At 40.8% G+C, this 16,092-nt stretch overlaps 1 protein-coding gene across 1 annotated transcript in view; it reads right to left on the bottom strand.

The window, feature by feature from the left end:
* SFI1 (SFI1 centrin binding protein) overlaps nt 1-15,532 on the bottom strand; it is a 77,213-nt gene extending 61,681 nt beyond the window's left edge. Inside the window, 4 exon segments of the mRNA XM_046640061.1 lie at nt 6,497-6,568; nt 8,046-8,219; nt 15,437-15,505; nt 15,507-15,532. Of these exon segments, the coding sequence (XP_046496017.1) occupies nt 6,497-6,568; nt 8,046-8,219; nt 15,437-15,505; nt 15,507-15,532 (341 nt within the window).
* Nucleotides 15,533-16,092: the final 560 nt, after the last annotated feature.

Genomic DNA, 16,092 nt, shown 5'->3' with positions numbered 1-16,092 from the left:
TACCATAGTATTACCAGTGGTTCTCTCTCAGGTGGGATTATAGGAGACTAGTGTTTCCTACATTACACATTTCTGTAGCTTGAAAGCTTTTTTAACAACAGTTTTGTTCATAATTGTTAAAAATTTTAATGGAAAAGAACCACTGCCATTTGCACATGTACTTCCTTCTACTATCTACTTTTTATCCCTCTACCTCCTTCCCTTCCCAAAACCCCACTAAAATAATAGCAAATACATTTCAAAAGGTGTAAGCCCATAAAGACAAGGAGAATAAGAACAACAATGATAGAAAGAGATGTCAACAAATTTTAGATGATGGAAAGCAGGCAGGCAAGTGGCAACTGAAGCAAGAGATCGGAGAAGGCACAGGACTAAGTGGTCGGGGAGTCAGGAAGCAACCAGCTGGTGGCACAGACCCCAAAAAGGTGTGGGGACGAGAGGCATCAGGAAGAGGGGAGCCCTGGGTGAAGACGAAAACACAGGATAGTTCCCAAGCCTGTGTGTAGGAAGCAGTTAGGCCTCTGGATCCTGTTTCTCACCCAAGCAGAGATTCATGCTTATCTCTGGAGAGGCTGAACCAGAGGGGCACTGGACTCTAGAATCCAGGCAGAGCTCTGGAGAGGGTCCTAAACTGAGAGTCTACCTACTGAACAGTGAGGCCTACACTCCCTCTCCTCTGCTTGCAACCAAGCTTATAACCACCCTACTCCAGAAGGCGTTTGGAGGATTCCTCTGCTCTGTGGAAAACCGACCAACCTAAGGAGAAAGGCCTTCAGACACTGACAGCTGGAGGTGGCTCAGTGAAAGCGTCTGGTCTCTGCTTTAAAAGCCTGAAGTGAAGCCCTCGTACAAGTCCCTATGCATACATATCAAAGCTTCTAAAATTAGCGTTTTAATGCCTAATTCAAAGATGAACAGACAATAAAAGGACCTCTTGACATTTGAGGGAAGGTTCCAACATGAGGCAGTGAACACATAGAAAGCAGAAGCTCAGAAGAAAGAGACAATAGGAGCAGACAAAAATCTTAAACACAAACAAATCACTACATTATCCTCAAAAAATTATGAGTCTCCAGGATTCTGTTTTTTAATAAAAGAAACATTCACAGAACAAAAAAGAGCTCTTGCAAATTAAAAATGTGACAGCAAAAAGGGAAAAAAAAAAAAGATCCACAGACAGGTAAAACAAAAGTTAATTGACCTTGTAGGCCACAGTAAGGACTCTGGCTTTTACTCTCAGCAGTACAGGAAGCCCCACAAGGTCTGAGCAGAACAGTGATGTGACGATTTACTCAGACCACTGTTGAGAAGAGATCAACTAGGGGCAAGGCTGGAAGCAGGAGACTAGTGAGCAGGTTAGTGGAGTCATTCAGGGGAGAGATGATGACAGCTTGGACCATAGTGATAGCAACTGGAGGCGCCGAAAAGAGGTTGGAGTCTGCATATATTTTGAAGGTTGAATCAATATAATTGGCATATGGCATTTTAAATTGGGGTGTGAGAGAACAAGGGGAGTCAATGATGACTCCTAGGTTTCTGAACTGAGTACCTAGAAGGATGGGAGTTTCCATTAACTAAGAGGGGAAAGACTCAGCAGGGAGGTTTGTGGGGAAGATTCAGATTTTGGTTTTGGACCTACTGAGGTGTGACGTCTATTAGACACACAGTAGAGCTGTCACATATGTAGCAGTCTAAGTTCGAGGGAGGGGTCTGGGCTGGGTGTGTACCTTTGGCAGTCATGATGAGATTTGATGAGATTGCCACGTTTGTGAGGTAGATAGAGAGCCAGCGCAAGGACTGAGTGTGGGGTATTTAGATGTGGAAGAACCAACAAAAGAGTGTTAGAAGGAGCAGTCAAAGACGTATAAAGAAAACTAGGAGAAGACGGTAACCTAGCAGCTGGGAGAGGAAAGGGCTTCTTGAAGAAGGAAATGATGGACTGTCTAATGCTTGGCAGGTCAAGTGAGTTTAAGAATTCACCACTGATTTTAGCAAATTTAGTGACCTTAACAAAAAGTTTTGGTGCAGCAGTGGAATCCAAAGCCTCATGGGACGAATTTAAGAGAGACTACAACAAGAGGTGCTGGAGACATTGAGTATGGCCAGGAGATTCGATATAAAGGAGAACGAAGAGTTGGAGGCCTAGCTGCAGGAAGAAGCAGGGTCAAAGAGAATTTTTTTTCCAGGACGGGAAAAACAACAGCATTATATGCTAGCACAAACAATCTAGTAAAGAGGGAAAAATTGATGATGCAGAAAAGAGAAGAAAACTGAGAGTGATGCTCTGGAGTAGGGGAATATAGTGCAAAAGTCAAGAATCTTGCCACAGATGAGAGCAGAGACAGTTCATCTGCCTAACAGATGACAGGTTACATGGCAACAGATGCTGGAGGTGGGGAGATGTATTGGAGGGAGCTTGTGGAGGTCTCTTTAGTTGTTTCTCTTTTCTCCAGAAAATAGGAAGCGAGGCCATTAGCTAAAAATGAGGAGGAAGTACTGATGAACTAAATGCTACAAATGAACAAGACTGTTTTATCTATTTCCCAAATTTGCCAAAAAATTTTTCTCAGATCTTCTCTTCAAAAAAACAGATGACTACCTCCTATTTAAGACTGCCTTATATACAGACACGTACTGTATTATTTTTGACCTACTAATTCAATGGTCATTTTGGTTCAGTTTATTAATGACAAAACAACTCCAGTTTATAGAAGTTAAAACATTCTCCAAGAACATAAAAGTATTATTCTACAGTTTCTGGTATGATATCATTCCTCTCTAACATTCCTGAAAGTGAGAAATAAATAATTCAGTATGGAAAAGAACAAAAAAAGCAAAGATCATAACCAAAGTAACAAATAATCCATTTTGCAATTTGAAAACCACCACCCCATCACAAGTTTCTAAGTCAATGGAAACACAGTATAGAATTCTAATTCTGATAGATGCTTAGAGAGCAAATGTTCTCACTCTCACTTTACAATTTGAGAAACTGAGGCCCAAAGCCATAACTTATCCCCAGATCAAGCAATTAGCTAGGGTCTGGGTTAGAACCCAAACTCAGGCCTCCCAAGTTCCATTCCAGGATTCTTTCCTCTATGTCCCGCTACCACTCAAGAGCAAAGAAAGTAAAAGAATATGATGTGAATGTTTTAAAGCAGCGTGGCAGACATCGGTCACTGTTAACCCAACACACACTGCCGAGCCTTTGCTTCCTCACCAGCATTCACTCCAGGGGATGGAAAGGCTGCTTTGCCAACCTCCGCTGTAGCTGAAGTGGCCAGTGACATAGCTCTGGCCAGTGAGGCAGAAGCAGAATGCAGCTACGGGTTTCTAGGATAGTTTTGCTTTCCTGATAAAGGGACAGATTGAGCTGACACCACCCGTCCCCCGTTCTTCCTGTGTAAAGCTAGGACAGTCATCTTGCAACTATGCAGTGTGTCACCTCTGAGGACAAAGGGCCAATATAATAAGGATGATGAACTAGAAAGCTACTCAAAGCTTGAGCCTTTGATGGCATCAACGAACAGCTGAATCAATACCAACCTCCAGACTGCTTGTGAGAAAAAGCAAATCTCAATTTGTGTAAGCCATTGTCAGACTTTCTCTTACTTGGAGTCAAATGTACTTCTAACTAATACATTCAGCATTTCCCAAGTACTTGGAATATAAATAGGCATTATTTGAAAAGATGTTTCCAGTTAAATATGGGTCAAATATAATTTAAATAAACTAAGTAGGAAAAGGATTTGAGGAAGATAGTGGGGCAGCAGTATAGTTTTTCAATCTCTGAAGCCCCATAAAACACACAGAGCAACCATGAAGCAAAATCAAAAACTCATGTATCAATTATAACAAAACTACGTGACAAGGTATCCCCACAAATCCAAAATGCAAGCAGGTAATGAAAGACCACCCATAGTCAAAAGACCTGCATGGTACAGGAGGAAGGAGGAGCAATGAGGGTGGTATCTGAGGAACCGGAGAATGGGAAAACCTCAAAACAGACAAAAAGTCATCACTGGAAAATGCAGAAGCCCAATTCCAGACCAGTAGCTGAAACGGAAAGTGTGGTCCTATTACCAAGGCTCACATACAAAGAACTGAAACAGCTGGAGCAGCCCAGCCCCTATCGTCTAAAAACTGACCCGCCAGGCTCCCTTCTGAGACAGGGCTTTCTACTGAGGAGAAATTTGCTGGGAGTAGAATGGAAACTGAGCAGGAGAGAGACTATAGCGACAAGGAAAGAGAGGATCAGACCAAGTGTGGTAAGGAGACAGAACCCAGACATCCCATAGATGCCACGAACACTACAAAAAAGACAGAAGAGGGAGCTCTGTGAAACGGGGAAAGCTTAACTGACTGCCTCACTCTAAAAGTTCAGAAAACTTAATTTCACATAAAAATGAGCAACAGAAAAGTATCTGAGGTCAAATCCTATACAAAGTTATTGTATGAGAAAAGAAAAGCAGCAGAATAACATGCCTACAGACAAAGAAAGTATGACAGAAAGATGTGCCCACAAAACAGAAACAAACAAACAAAAAATCCCCTATAACCTACTATCTCAAAATAAGCTAAAGGACTTTAAGAAAATGAATCCATGCCTAGGCATATCTCATTAAAGTCTTTGAAAACTAAGACAAAGAATGAATCTTCAAAAAAGCAACAATTAGTCTAACAGCTTACAAATGGAAGCCATCAGACAATGGAATATCTTCAAAGTGCTGAGAAAAAAACTGGCAAGCAAGATTTCTACACCTAGTGAAACAGCCTTCAAAAACAAAGGTGAAGGGCCGGCCTGGTGGCACAGTGGTTAAGTTCGCACGTTCTGCTTCTCAGCAGCCCGGGGTTCATTGGTTCAGATCACAGGTGCAGACATGGCACCACTTGGCAAAAGCCATGCTGTGGTATAAAGTAGAGGAAGATGGGCACGGATGTTAGCTCAGGGCCAGTCTTCCTCAGCAAAAAGAGGAGGATTGGCAGGAGTTAGTTCAGGGCTAATCTTCCTCAAAAGAAAAAAAAGGTGAAATAAAAACATTTTTAGACAGACAAAATCTTAGAGAACTCATCACAACTAGACCTACTCTAAAGGAAATGCTCAGGGATGTTCTATGACAGAATGAAAATAATCACAGATGGAAACCTGGAGATGCAGGAAGAAAAAAAGAGCAACAGAAAGGGTAATTATGTGAATAAACCTAAATGAATATTGGTTGTATAAAATGAGAAAAATAATGTTTTATAGATTTTAAAATATAAACAAAATTAATACACATTACAGTAAGGGCATATAAGTGGGACGGGAGCAAGGAGAGTTAGTGGTCTAAGGACTTTGCCTCATTTGGGAAGAGAGCAAAGGAACCAATTAACATTAGACGGAGAAATTAAAGATACATGTTATATTTTTTAAGGCAGTCAGTAAAAGAATAAAAGATATAACTTCTAAGCTAATGGGGAAAAATGAGTTACTCAAATGAATAAGAAGAAACGAAACAAGAGACTTCTGATAATGGCAAACTAGGTAATTCAAATCAATTCTCCCACTGAGAACAAGAAAAGCAGGACAAAAGAAAAATTTATTTGAAGGCACTGAAGAGCTACTACGGCAGTGAAGAAGGACAGGGCCAAAGTCCAGGAGAAGGAAAAGCAGAGGTGAACTCTGCCTAGTAGCTGCTGCTGGGATGGGCCGTTGCCACATTGGGAGCTTCACTGGTAAAGACTCACAAAGGAGATTCACAAAGGAGACACACAAAGGGCCTCCCACAAAGAAAGACTTCAGAAAACACACGCAGGCCAAGTGTGCTTGAGAGACCTTGAACCAAGAGGCGTTGGGTAATGTTCCAGGTTAGGAACACTGTCAGAAAAATGAAACAGGAAAGCTTGTAGGTCAGGGAAGAGAGGAGGAAGTGAGAACCTGTAACATTTCCGTTTTTAAAAAACGTTTACATTCTCAATGGTTGCCAACCCTCCCTCTGAAACACACCCCACACTGGGCCCTTCTCTCCCACTGCATCCTGTACAGTATCCCTGACCTTGGTGGCTCTCCCTGCAGTCCACTCTGGGCGCTGCAGCTGAAGTGATCTTAACCAAAACCGCAGCAGCGTGTAGCGGCCTACACAAGTGAAACCATGGCAGAGCAACTTTCTCGACTAAAATTTCACTTCCCTTGCCAATGCCAAAATTCCCCAGGTTCTGCCCTAGATCCAGCCAATTTATCAGTCTCACCAGTTCCCTGAAAGAGCTCATTTACTTCTCCTGGGCAAATGCTTTTTTTCCCAGAGGGTCTGGTTTACTTAAGATTCTTTCATATACTCATTCAGTCAAACTAATACACGTTAAGGTACCATTGTATTATATGCCTGCTGGAGGCTCAAGAGGCGCAGGGAAGGAAGGTAACACATGCTACAAATAATGAAGGTTATATATGGGCTTAATACAAAACAAAAACCTAGAATGAACTCAGCAGAAGCTTGACGTTCTGAGCTAATACTACCTGGCTTTAGAGGGAAATACTCTTCCAAAAGTCATTCGAATCCACAAATACAAGAACTTTCTGGCCACACATCTGAAAGAAGGAAAGAAAGGATATACACATTTTAAAACTCCATTTGGCTTATGTCATCAATTTTCTGGAAAGGAAAGGGAAACTTTAAGGTCCCCGGGGGAGAAATGCCAGTATGAGTCAAAAGGTGAATCATACCTGATCTTGCATCAACCAGAGCACAGGATGGGACAGATTTATAAAGCTAAAATCAAGCAGACCATTTTCTTTAAATACTTTCAACATAAAGTATTCAGTCAATGAAGATTTCAGAGTTGAGAAGAAGAAAGTACATGATAACGCTTTTGTTAATATCCTTCTTCCTGCTTAAAACATCTGGCAAATGCCCACCTACCCATCAAGGCTCATCTTCAATGCCTGCTCCTATGTGAAGCCTTCCTGGACCTTCCCCAACCCAAACACAGTGAGTTGCTTTGTACTCTCAGCACTCTGTCCCTGGTGTAATGTTATGATACTAAATCATAGTAATCGGCTCGCAGGGTGCCTGTTGTTCCCTCTGCACTGTGAGCCCCTGAGAACAGGAACCATGTCTTATAGTATCCCCAGTACCTAGCAGAGTGCCTGGTACACACACAAAAAGATGGCTTGTCTTGGCCAGTTAATCTTCAGGTTCAGTTTGGAATGCTCTTCTTCCTCCTGCCCTTTATCTGGTTTATTCTTACATTATCCTTCAGGACTCTGCTTAAACTCCACTTCCTCCAGGAAGTCACTGATGGCTACACTAGCGGGGCTGTTCTTGCCATGTGGGCCTATGGTACTGCATCCTTCTCCTCTCATAGCACTTATCAAACTTCATTGTTGTGGCTTGTTTAAAAGTCTGTCAAGGCTACCTGATTTTAAGGTTTCATGAGGTCACAGACCAGGAATGTCTTATTCACCTGGTATGCTCAGCATCTAGCATAACACCTGGCCAAGTCTGTACCTGATAAATGTTTGTTGAATGAAAAAATGGACGCCTTTGAGAGATCTAATCAAAAGTAACAGAAAACGGTAATTTTTCTTGGCCCATGTTTAGACTTTTTCTGGAAGACTTTTAATAGCTTACACAATGTGGGGCACAACTGGAGAACGTGAATGAAAACACTCATTAACAGATTTTTACCTGCAGATTCCTGAATACAACCATGCACCACATAAAAACATTCCGGTCAACAACAAACTGCACATACAATGGTGGTCCCATTAGATTAGTACCATATAGCCTAGTTGTATAGTAGGCTACACCATCTAGGTTCGTGTAAGTACAAGCTATGACGTTCTCACGATGACAAAATTGCCTAACGATGCATTTTTCAGAATGTATCCCCGTCGTTAAGTGATACACGACTGTATCCTTTTCTTCTGAACATTCTACCATGAAGAGCAGGTATCAAGATATCCAACTAACTGAGACAGGAGAATAAAAATCATGCCCTCATTTTAACCAACAAAGGAGAACAATAGAAACGCACTGCAGACAGGTGACCACTCACATGCTCACCTGATGCGTAATTCTCTTAACCGGCCCCTTCGGGTCCCAGCATGTGAGGCACGATACTGTACTGGATGACTGGGACTAGGTATCTCACTCCGGATCACAGAGACGGCAGAAGACTTCTTGTTGGACAATATCTTTGGAGAATAAGGTTTCTTAACTGCACCATCCCTAAAAGACCTTAAATTTGAGGAGTAAGAGGGAAAGGAGAGAATCAAATTACCTCTGCCTGTGACGTAAATACATTTTAACATATAGATGAAATTAAATAGATAAGGTCCTTGAAACTGATGATAACTATGCCTCAAGGACAATAAGTAGCCCAGTCTCTGACAGAAATACCTGTCAGCCACTGGAGGTAGGTACTGCTGGGTTGGCTCTAGGCAGGAACTACAGAGTTGGAGGGTACCTTGGAGTCATTAGTCCTAACACACATTTTTTTAGTGTGTCATTTTAAGGGGAATGATTTATAAACTGGAAACAGGTTCCTTTATATAAAAAACAATTAGGAATGATTTTCAGATAATGTGACTTTTATATCAATATGAAACTACATACTTTACTACACACTAAATTTCTGACTTTTAATCCCATTTCAGAAACAGTGAGAGATTATCTTATTGGTATGAATGCATGATTTTAAAAAAATATACGTCAGACCTCTGCCTGCAGGAAATACCTAGAAGCAGCGACATCCCATTAGCAATGAGCATACCCAGAGCTCAAATATTGTTTCTAAAAATTTTTTATTTTTCCTTTTTCTCCCCAAAGCCCCCCGGTACATAGTTGTGCATTTTTAGTTGTGGGTCCTTCTAGCTGTGGTATGTGAGACGCCACCTCAGCATGGCTTGATGAGCAGTGTCATGTCCACGCCCAGGATCCAAACCAGCAAAACCCTGGGCCGCCGAAGCAGAGCGCGTGGACTTACCACTCGGCCACAGGGTTGGCCCTCAAATATTGTTTCTAAAATACCGTTCTCTACTAAAAGGAACCAGTGCTCCTTGGAGATATGGCTGATTTTCAGGTCTGGGACAGGGAAAATACAAAATGAGCCTGAAATATCTTATTGGGTCAGAAAATAAAGAAGCGTTCAAAGAATGATGGCGGGGGGTGGGTGTCAAAGGGACACAGTTGCCAGCTTGAAAGTGCTCCCACTGGTCAAATCTGGGGCAATTTGAGCAGTAACAGATTAAGACTGACTGAATAAAATAGGAATCCATAAATCCATACTGATATAAGTAAATAAGTGAATAAAGAAATACACAGGGGAGAATGGAAAGCTCTACTTGTAGTAGAATGACAACTAATAAATTTAGAAGGAATGAGAGAATTAGAAAATCATCATTTAGGAACCATAATAGCAATAATTGATTCAGACAAGAATCATCAATGGATGCAAAAAAAATTGGGTGTTAGTTTGTGAGGAACAGGATATTAATGTAGTTTCACAAGTATCTCCCCAGGGACCAGCGTAGTGGTTAAATTTGCGTGCTCTGCTTCAGCGGCTCAGGGTTTGTGGGTTAGGATCCTGGGCACAGACCTACATCCTGCTCATCAAGTCATGCTGTAGTGGCATCCCACATACAAAATAGAGAAAAACTGGCACAGATGTTAGCTCAGCGACAATTTTCCTCAAGCAAAAAGAGGAGGGCTGGTGGCGCAGCGGTTAAATTTGCACGTTCCGCTTCTCAGTGGCCCGGGGTTCGTCGGTTCGGATCCCGGGTGCAGACATGGCACCACTTGGCAAAAGCCATGCTATGGTAGGCATCCCACGTATAAAGCAGAGGAAGATGGGCATGGATGTTAGCTCAGGGCCAGTCTTCCTCAGCAAAAAGAGGAGGATTGGCAGGAGTCAGCTCAGGGCTAATCTTCCTCACAAAAAAAAGGGGGGGGGGGGGAGATTGGCAAAAGATGTTAGCACAGGCCCAATCCTCCTCACCAAAAAAATAAAAAAGTATGTCTCCACAAAATACTTATTTATTACTTTATAGTTGAGAAAACTGGCAGACATCATCTTAACCAAGTGATAAAAGTTAACATCAATGGTAATGGGACCAATTCAACATGAGGTATCTACTGATATTGATGCACTGAGAAGAACACAGCCTCACTTCTGTGATATTCCTGCCAAAAATACATAACCTGAATCCAGTTATGAAGAAACTTTCAACAAACCCAAATTGAGAAATATTCATAGAAGGTAAGTGGTCTGAACTCTTCAAAAATGTATACGTCGTGAAAGATAAGGAAAGACTGAGAAAGAATTCCAAATTAAAGGAGACTAAAAAGATAAATGCAATATGTAATCCTGGACCAGAAAGGAAAGGAATAAAAAGAGAAGTTTTTCTTATATTTTATTTTCTTTTTGCTATAAATAACATTTTTGGGACAACTGGCCTCAGCTTACTCTCATCTGGTTCCATGAAAAAAAATATAGGTCTAGACAAAATTGAGTCTTGTTTTGCAGTACTTATATTCTATAAAGTCACCATAAATACCAAATTAATGAATATACTGAACCATTGTCCCTAGGGGAAATACATAGTTAGTCCTGTAAACCTTTGAAAACATTTTCATCAATCAATCAATCAATATATAATCTTGTTTTACATGTCCTTCTGTTTTAAGACACCTTATTTCATACATACAGAGATGCATGAACACTGAACTCATGGCCAACAGCACTATAACTCATGCCTGAACAGAGCTTATCTAACATACTTATTTTCTCCATAAGGTACATCACAGCCTTCGTGCGCTTAGCAACACTAGATAGAACTTCAGCACTATGCTTGGGGGCCATTTTAAACAGCAAAGTCATCAACAAAGAGCACAAAACTTTGAAAACATGGCATTACATAGACTGTGACAAGGACACTTGTTCACAGTATGAGAGCTGAAATGAGAAGGCAGAGCATCGCCTTGTTAGACCTCAGCTGGGAACACGTGCACTGGGTAAGTAAAATTTTTTGCCTGTGTGCACATGTCCACAAATGACATGCAAATGTCGAAAGAGAGACAGAGACCAAGACAGACAGACAAATGTGGTAAAATGTTAATAACAGGAGAATCTTGGAGAAGAACGGTATAGAGTTCTTTGTCCAATTCTTGCAATTTTTAAGTTTGAAATTATTTTAAAATAAAGGTAAATAAAAACTTCAAAAATAAATAAGGCTTTCATCCCATCCACTTTAAAATAAAAAGAAAAAGGACCTTTAAAGGTTAAAAGCCCATGAAACAGCAAATTGGTGGGAGGTATGCTGGGATTTGAAGCCCTGCGACATAATCAAACAGGTAGGCAGCTCTCCACAGACTGCGAGCCCAAGCCTAAAGCCATCCCTGTCCCTCTGCTCTCTCCTCTCATCAGTCTCTCTGGGCTCCTCCTTACCAGCTAGCAATTCCAGCAACAGATGAACTACCTACATCTCTGGAAGTTTAAAAGCATAAAAATATCAACACTGGCGTAAGTCAGGTAGCCCCAGATATCTAAGTTATTCTAACAAAATCAAGACCTAAAGGAAGAGAACATAAACTAAAACTACATATTTGTCTATTTACATGTGTATCTATTTCCCTCAACCTGTCTGTAAGCCTCATGATGACAAGGACCATTTTTATTTGCTAATATATACTCAGCCCCTAACACACTGCCAGGCACATAGCAGGTACTCATAAAAGCTTTGTTGAATTGTCAGAGGTAGGAAGGGCAGAAGGATGGAAAGGACTAAAGAAATACGAAATAGATGAAACAGAAGGAACTTTAAAAACATAATATCAGTAGGCCAAAAATCATGAAGAACAGGGTAGGAGACTGGCTTAATAAAAAACATAGGAATACAATTACTATTTTTTTAAAATGTCAATAGGAAGAGTATTATTAGCCAAAAAATACAGAAAAATCGAAGTGAGAAGAAAGACAATTTTAAAATGTTCATCCAAAAGTGCCAAGGGGAAAGCATGCCCTGGCCAATTCATTTAACTATTTACTCGGCAGGTGTATTCTGCAGTGTGTTTGTTTATCCATCCAGTATCAAGGAGCTGCTATATAACCAGGAACAAAGTGAGACCTGGGAATGCAAGAACAAATATGTATTCAATGTTAAGATGTCGTACAATGAGAAAACAAGATGTCGATAGCTTACAGTAGGTACAGGACACCAACACACATCCAATATCTATGCTCTCCTTCTTCCATATAATAGAATGTTTGGCTGGGCACATGGCTGCCCAGAATAAAGATTACATTTCTCAGGCTCTCTTGCTACTAATTTGTGAAATTAAGTTCTGACTACGAACGTAGGTAGGATCATCAGGTGGCAGCTTCCTGTAATCTGCCTTAAGAGCCAGCACACTTTTTCTTCCTATCTTCCTCCACTGTGCTGCCTGGAATGGCTGTGAACTTGGACCAGGAGGACGAGGACCACATCCGAGGATGGTGGAGTGAAGACGGGGAAGGTCCCAGGTCCATGAGGACCTTACTGGACATTTCAAGAAAGGATAATTACGTGTCAACCTCACTAATGAATACATACGAAAGAATCTAAACAAAGTATTAGCTAACTGAAGTCAGCAATACAGAAAAAGGATAATATAACACGATGGAGGATTAATTCCAGAAAGGGAAGGTTAATATTAGAAAAATCAACCATCAAAACAATCATATGATCATCTCAATAGATGCAGAAAAGACAGCAGATTAAAAATTCAATATCCATTTATGAAAAAAAGTTTTAGCAAACTAGGAAGAGAAACTTTAATCTGATAAGGGATATCTATGAAAAACTTATAGCAGATACCATACTTAAGATGAAACATTGATAGCTTTTCTCTTTAAGATTAGGAACATGACAAGTGAGACTAATATCACTTCTATTCAACATTGTACTAGAGGTCCTGGCCAGCAGAGTAAGGCAAGAAAATGAAATTACAGTCATAAAGATCGGAAAGTGGGGAAAAAAGTGTCACTTTGCCTATGATGTGATTATGCATGCAGAAAAGATGCAAAATAATCTACGGGTAAATTACTAAAATTTATAAGAGAATCTAGCAAGACTGTTCGGCACAAAGTCAACATATACACAGTCAACTCTTATCTGCAGTATTCATATTCTACAAAGTCACCCTAAACATTCAATTAGTGAATACTGAACCCATTGCTCCTAAAGGAAATAAGTATATATGTATACATATACACACATATATACACATTTCTCTCCATATACATATCTCACATAAATTATAACCTTAAATCCTAAAAACAACTCATCCTGTTAAATTCTATTTTCTTTATTTTACAAAACAGAAAATGAAGTTCAGAAATGTTAAGTGACTTGCCTGAATGTGTCTCACTACACAGGTGACAGAGCTGGGTCTCAAATCCTGTCCAGCTGGCCCCAGAGCAGGGGCTTCTCACACTACATATGCACTGTCTCCATCCTCTGGTCATCTCTGTATGAGGGCTAAAATAAGAAGGCAGAGCAGTGCCTTGTTCCACCTCAGAAGAGCTAATCTTCCTCAAAAAAATAAATAAATAAAAAAACAAATGATACTGGGCCAGCCCCAGTGGCCTAGTGGTTAAGTTCAGTGTGCTCCACTTTGGTGGCCCGGGTTTGGTTCCCAGGTGTGAACCTACACTGCTCTTTTAGCAGCCATTGTGTGCCAGTGGACCACATACTAAAAAAGAGAGAAAGACTGGCATGGATGTTAGCTCAGCACAAACCTTCCTCAGCAATAAATAAATAAATAAATAAATAAATAAATAAATAAATACCAATATTCTACAACCTCTTCCAGAGAACAAAGGAGGAAGTAAGACTTCCAAATTCATTCTTTAAGGCCAGTATCACAACCTGATACCAAAGGCAGACAAAGATATCACATACATACTAAATACATATCACATACATACCAAATATCCCTCATGACTCATAAACACAAAAATACTCAAAAAATATTAGCAACTCAAATCCAACATAGAAAAACCATGTAACAAACACCATGGCCAAGAGGGATTTATCCTAGGAATGCAAGGATAGCTTAACACCTGAAAAATCAATTAATGCAATACATCTTATTAATAGAAGAAAGGACAAAAACGATATGATCATTTCAACAGATGTAGAAAAATCATTTGACAAAATCTAACACAGTAGTGATAAAAACTCCCAAGAGTCCCAAAGAAAACAGATGACATATTAAAAATAGGATAACTTGAGGATGGCGTATTTACAAAGGTGTGGGTGTCAAGGAACCACGAGGGACAGTGCAGGAACCTGAGCTGGTAAAAGCTAAGATGGTGCCACTTCTAGGCCCAAAGAGATAAGGGGAGGGAACAACTACCAGAATCCAGAAGGAGAGCCAAATAGAGTCTGCTGCCTTGCAAGGTGCTGTGAGCTTCAGTGGAGGGACACAGACGATGCAAGCCATCTTGAAGAAGGGAGCCAAGGGAATACAATCTGGCCTCATTCTCATCCCTCCCTCCTATCTCCTGCCAGGGCTCCTCTCTGGCCAAACCCAAGAGGAAGCCCTGGATGTCAATGAATGGAGATTAGACCTGGAAGATGAAATTGAAGCTATCCAGCACAAACAGGTAATTCCCTGCCACTTTGGAATTCTGAACCAAAGCCTCGAGAACTAGTACTGGTGTCTCAATGCTGTTAGGTCTTCCTGCTTCTCTCAGTGTGCTGACCTGCTTACTTCCTCTAGCACAGGCTCCCTGTTGCCTCTGCATGGTGGAGACTGCAACTGCTGTCACAGAAACCTCAGCATTAGGTGGGCCTCTCTCTCTACATGGCTGTCTCAGTTTAGAGAAAAACCTCTGATTAGGCCTATGAGGTCACACACCCACTCCTGAACCACTGTGTCTAGGGCAGTGGGATATTCATAACAGGCCAGCTCCAAGTCAAACGCCCACCCTTGTGAGTCTGAGGTTTGTTAGTAAACCACAGATTCTCATAAATTCCTCCCTTTTGCCTAGGCTAGCTAGATTTGGATTCTGCTATTCGGAATCAAAAGAACCTTAATGCAGGCTGCAAGTAACCATGATCAAAAGTACGGGAAAGATACAATAGCCAGCCAGCCTCGATATTATAACTTCCATCCTCAGGAAAAGCATCCTCATTCCTACTTAAAATCAAAATTTTAATGATGGATATTTCCACATACTCAAAATGGTTTTTCACTGTAGGGTTAGGGTATGAAATGTGCATTATACTCTATACTCTAGATGAGAAACGCAAAATATCAACATCAGAAATCCTTACCCAAAGTTCTTATGTTACCATTCATAATTTAGGAAAAAATTACTTTTTAATTATTATTTTTACACACAAAATGTTTACTGGCTTTTATATAGACTATAATTTCAGTTACTTTTTTTGTCAAGTCCCATCACTCACCTGGAGTTAAACTTTCTTTCCATTCTCTGCTTAATCCCTTTTTGATGGAAATTCAACCAGTGGCTTGATACACTTCTTAATGAGCAGATTCTTCATGAATCAAAGTCTTTTATCTTCCCCTTGTTACTACAGGAAAAAGGGGAATAAAAGAGAAAGTAAATTATATGAAGCCTCTTAGGAGCCACATTTCTGAACAGCTACATGCCAGCTCCTAGTCTCCTGCCCCTCCTTAATTCAACACTAGATGTACATGGGGAGTCTCTGATTTAAAATATTTAACTGTATTTTTTTGGGGGGGGGGGGCGGGCTGAGGAAGATTGGCCCTGAGCTAACATCTGTTGCCAATCTTCCTCTTTTGGCTTGAGGAAGATTGTCCCTGAGTTAACATCTGTGCCAACCTTCCCCTATTTTTTATATGCAGGATGCTGCTACAGCATGGGCTTGATGAGTCATGTGTAGGTCCACTCCTGGGATCCGAACCTGTGAACCCTAGGCTGCCAAAGCAGAGCATGCAAACTTAACCACTACGCCACTGGGCCAACCCCTTAATTGTATTTTTAACAAGTTATTTTCTAAGAAAGGAAACTGAGAGGAGAATGAGCCACACTCAAAATGTTATGACTGGCACATTCTTCCTGTCCAGGTGATGCTCCAAA

The sequence above is a fragment of the Equus quagga genome, chromosome 15 (assembly GCF_021613505.1).
Source record: "Equus quagga isolate Etosha38 chromosome 15, UCLA_HA_Equagga_1.0, whole genome shotgun sequence".
Lineage (NCBI taxonomy): Eukaryota > Metazoa > Chordata > Mammalia > Perissodactyla > Equidae > Equus > Equus quagga.
Note: the sequence above shows the minus strand (reverse complement) of the source record. Positions and strands in the feature narration are given on the sequence as shown.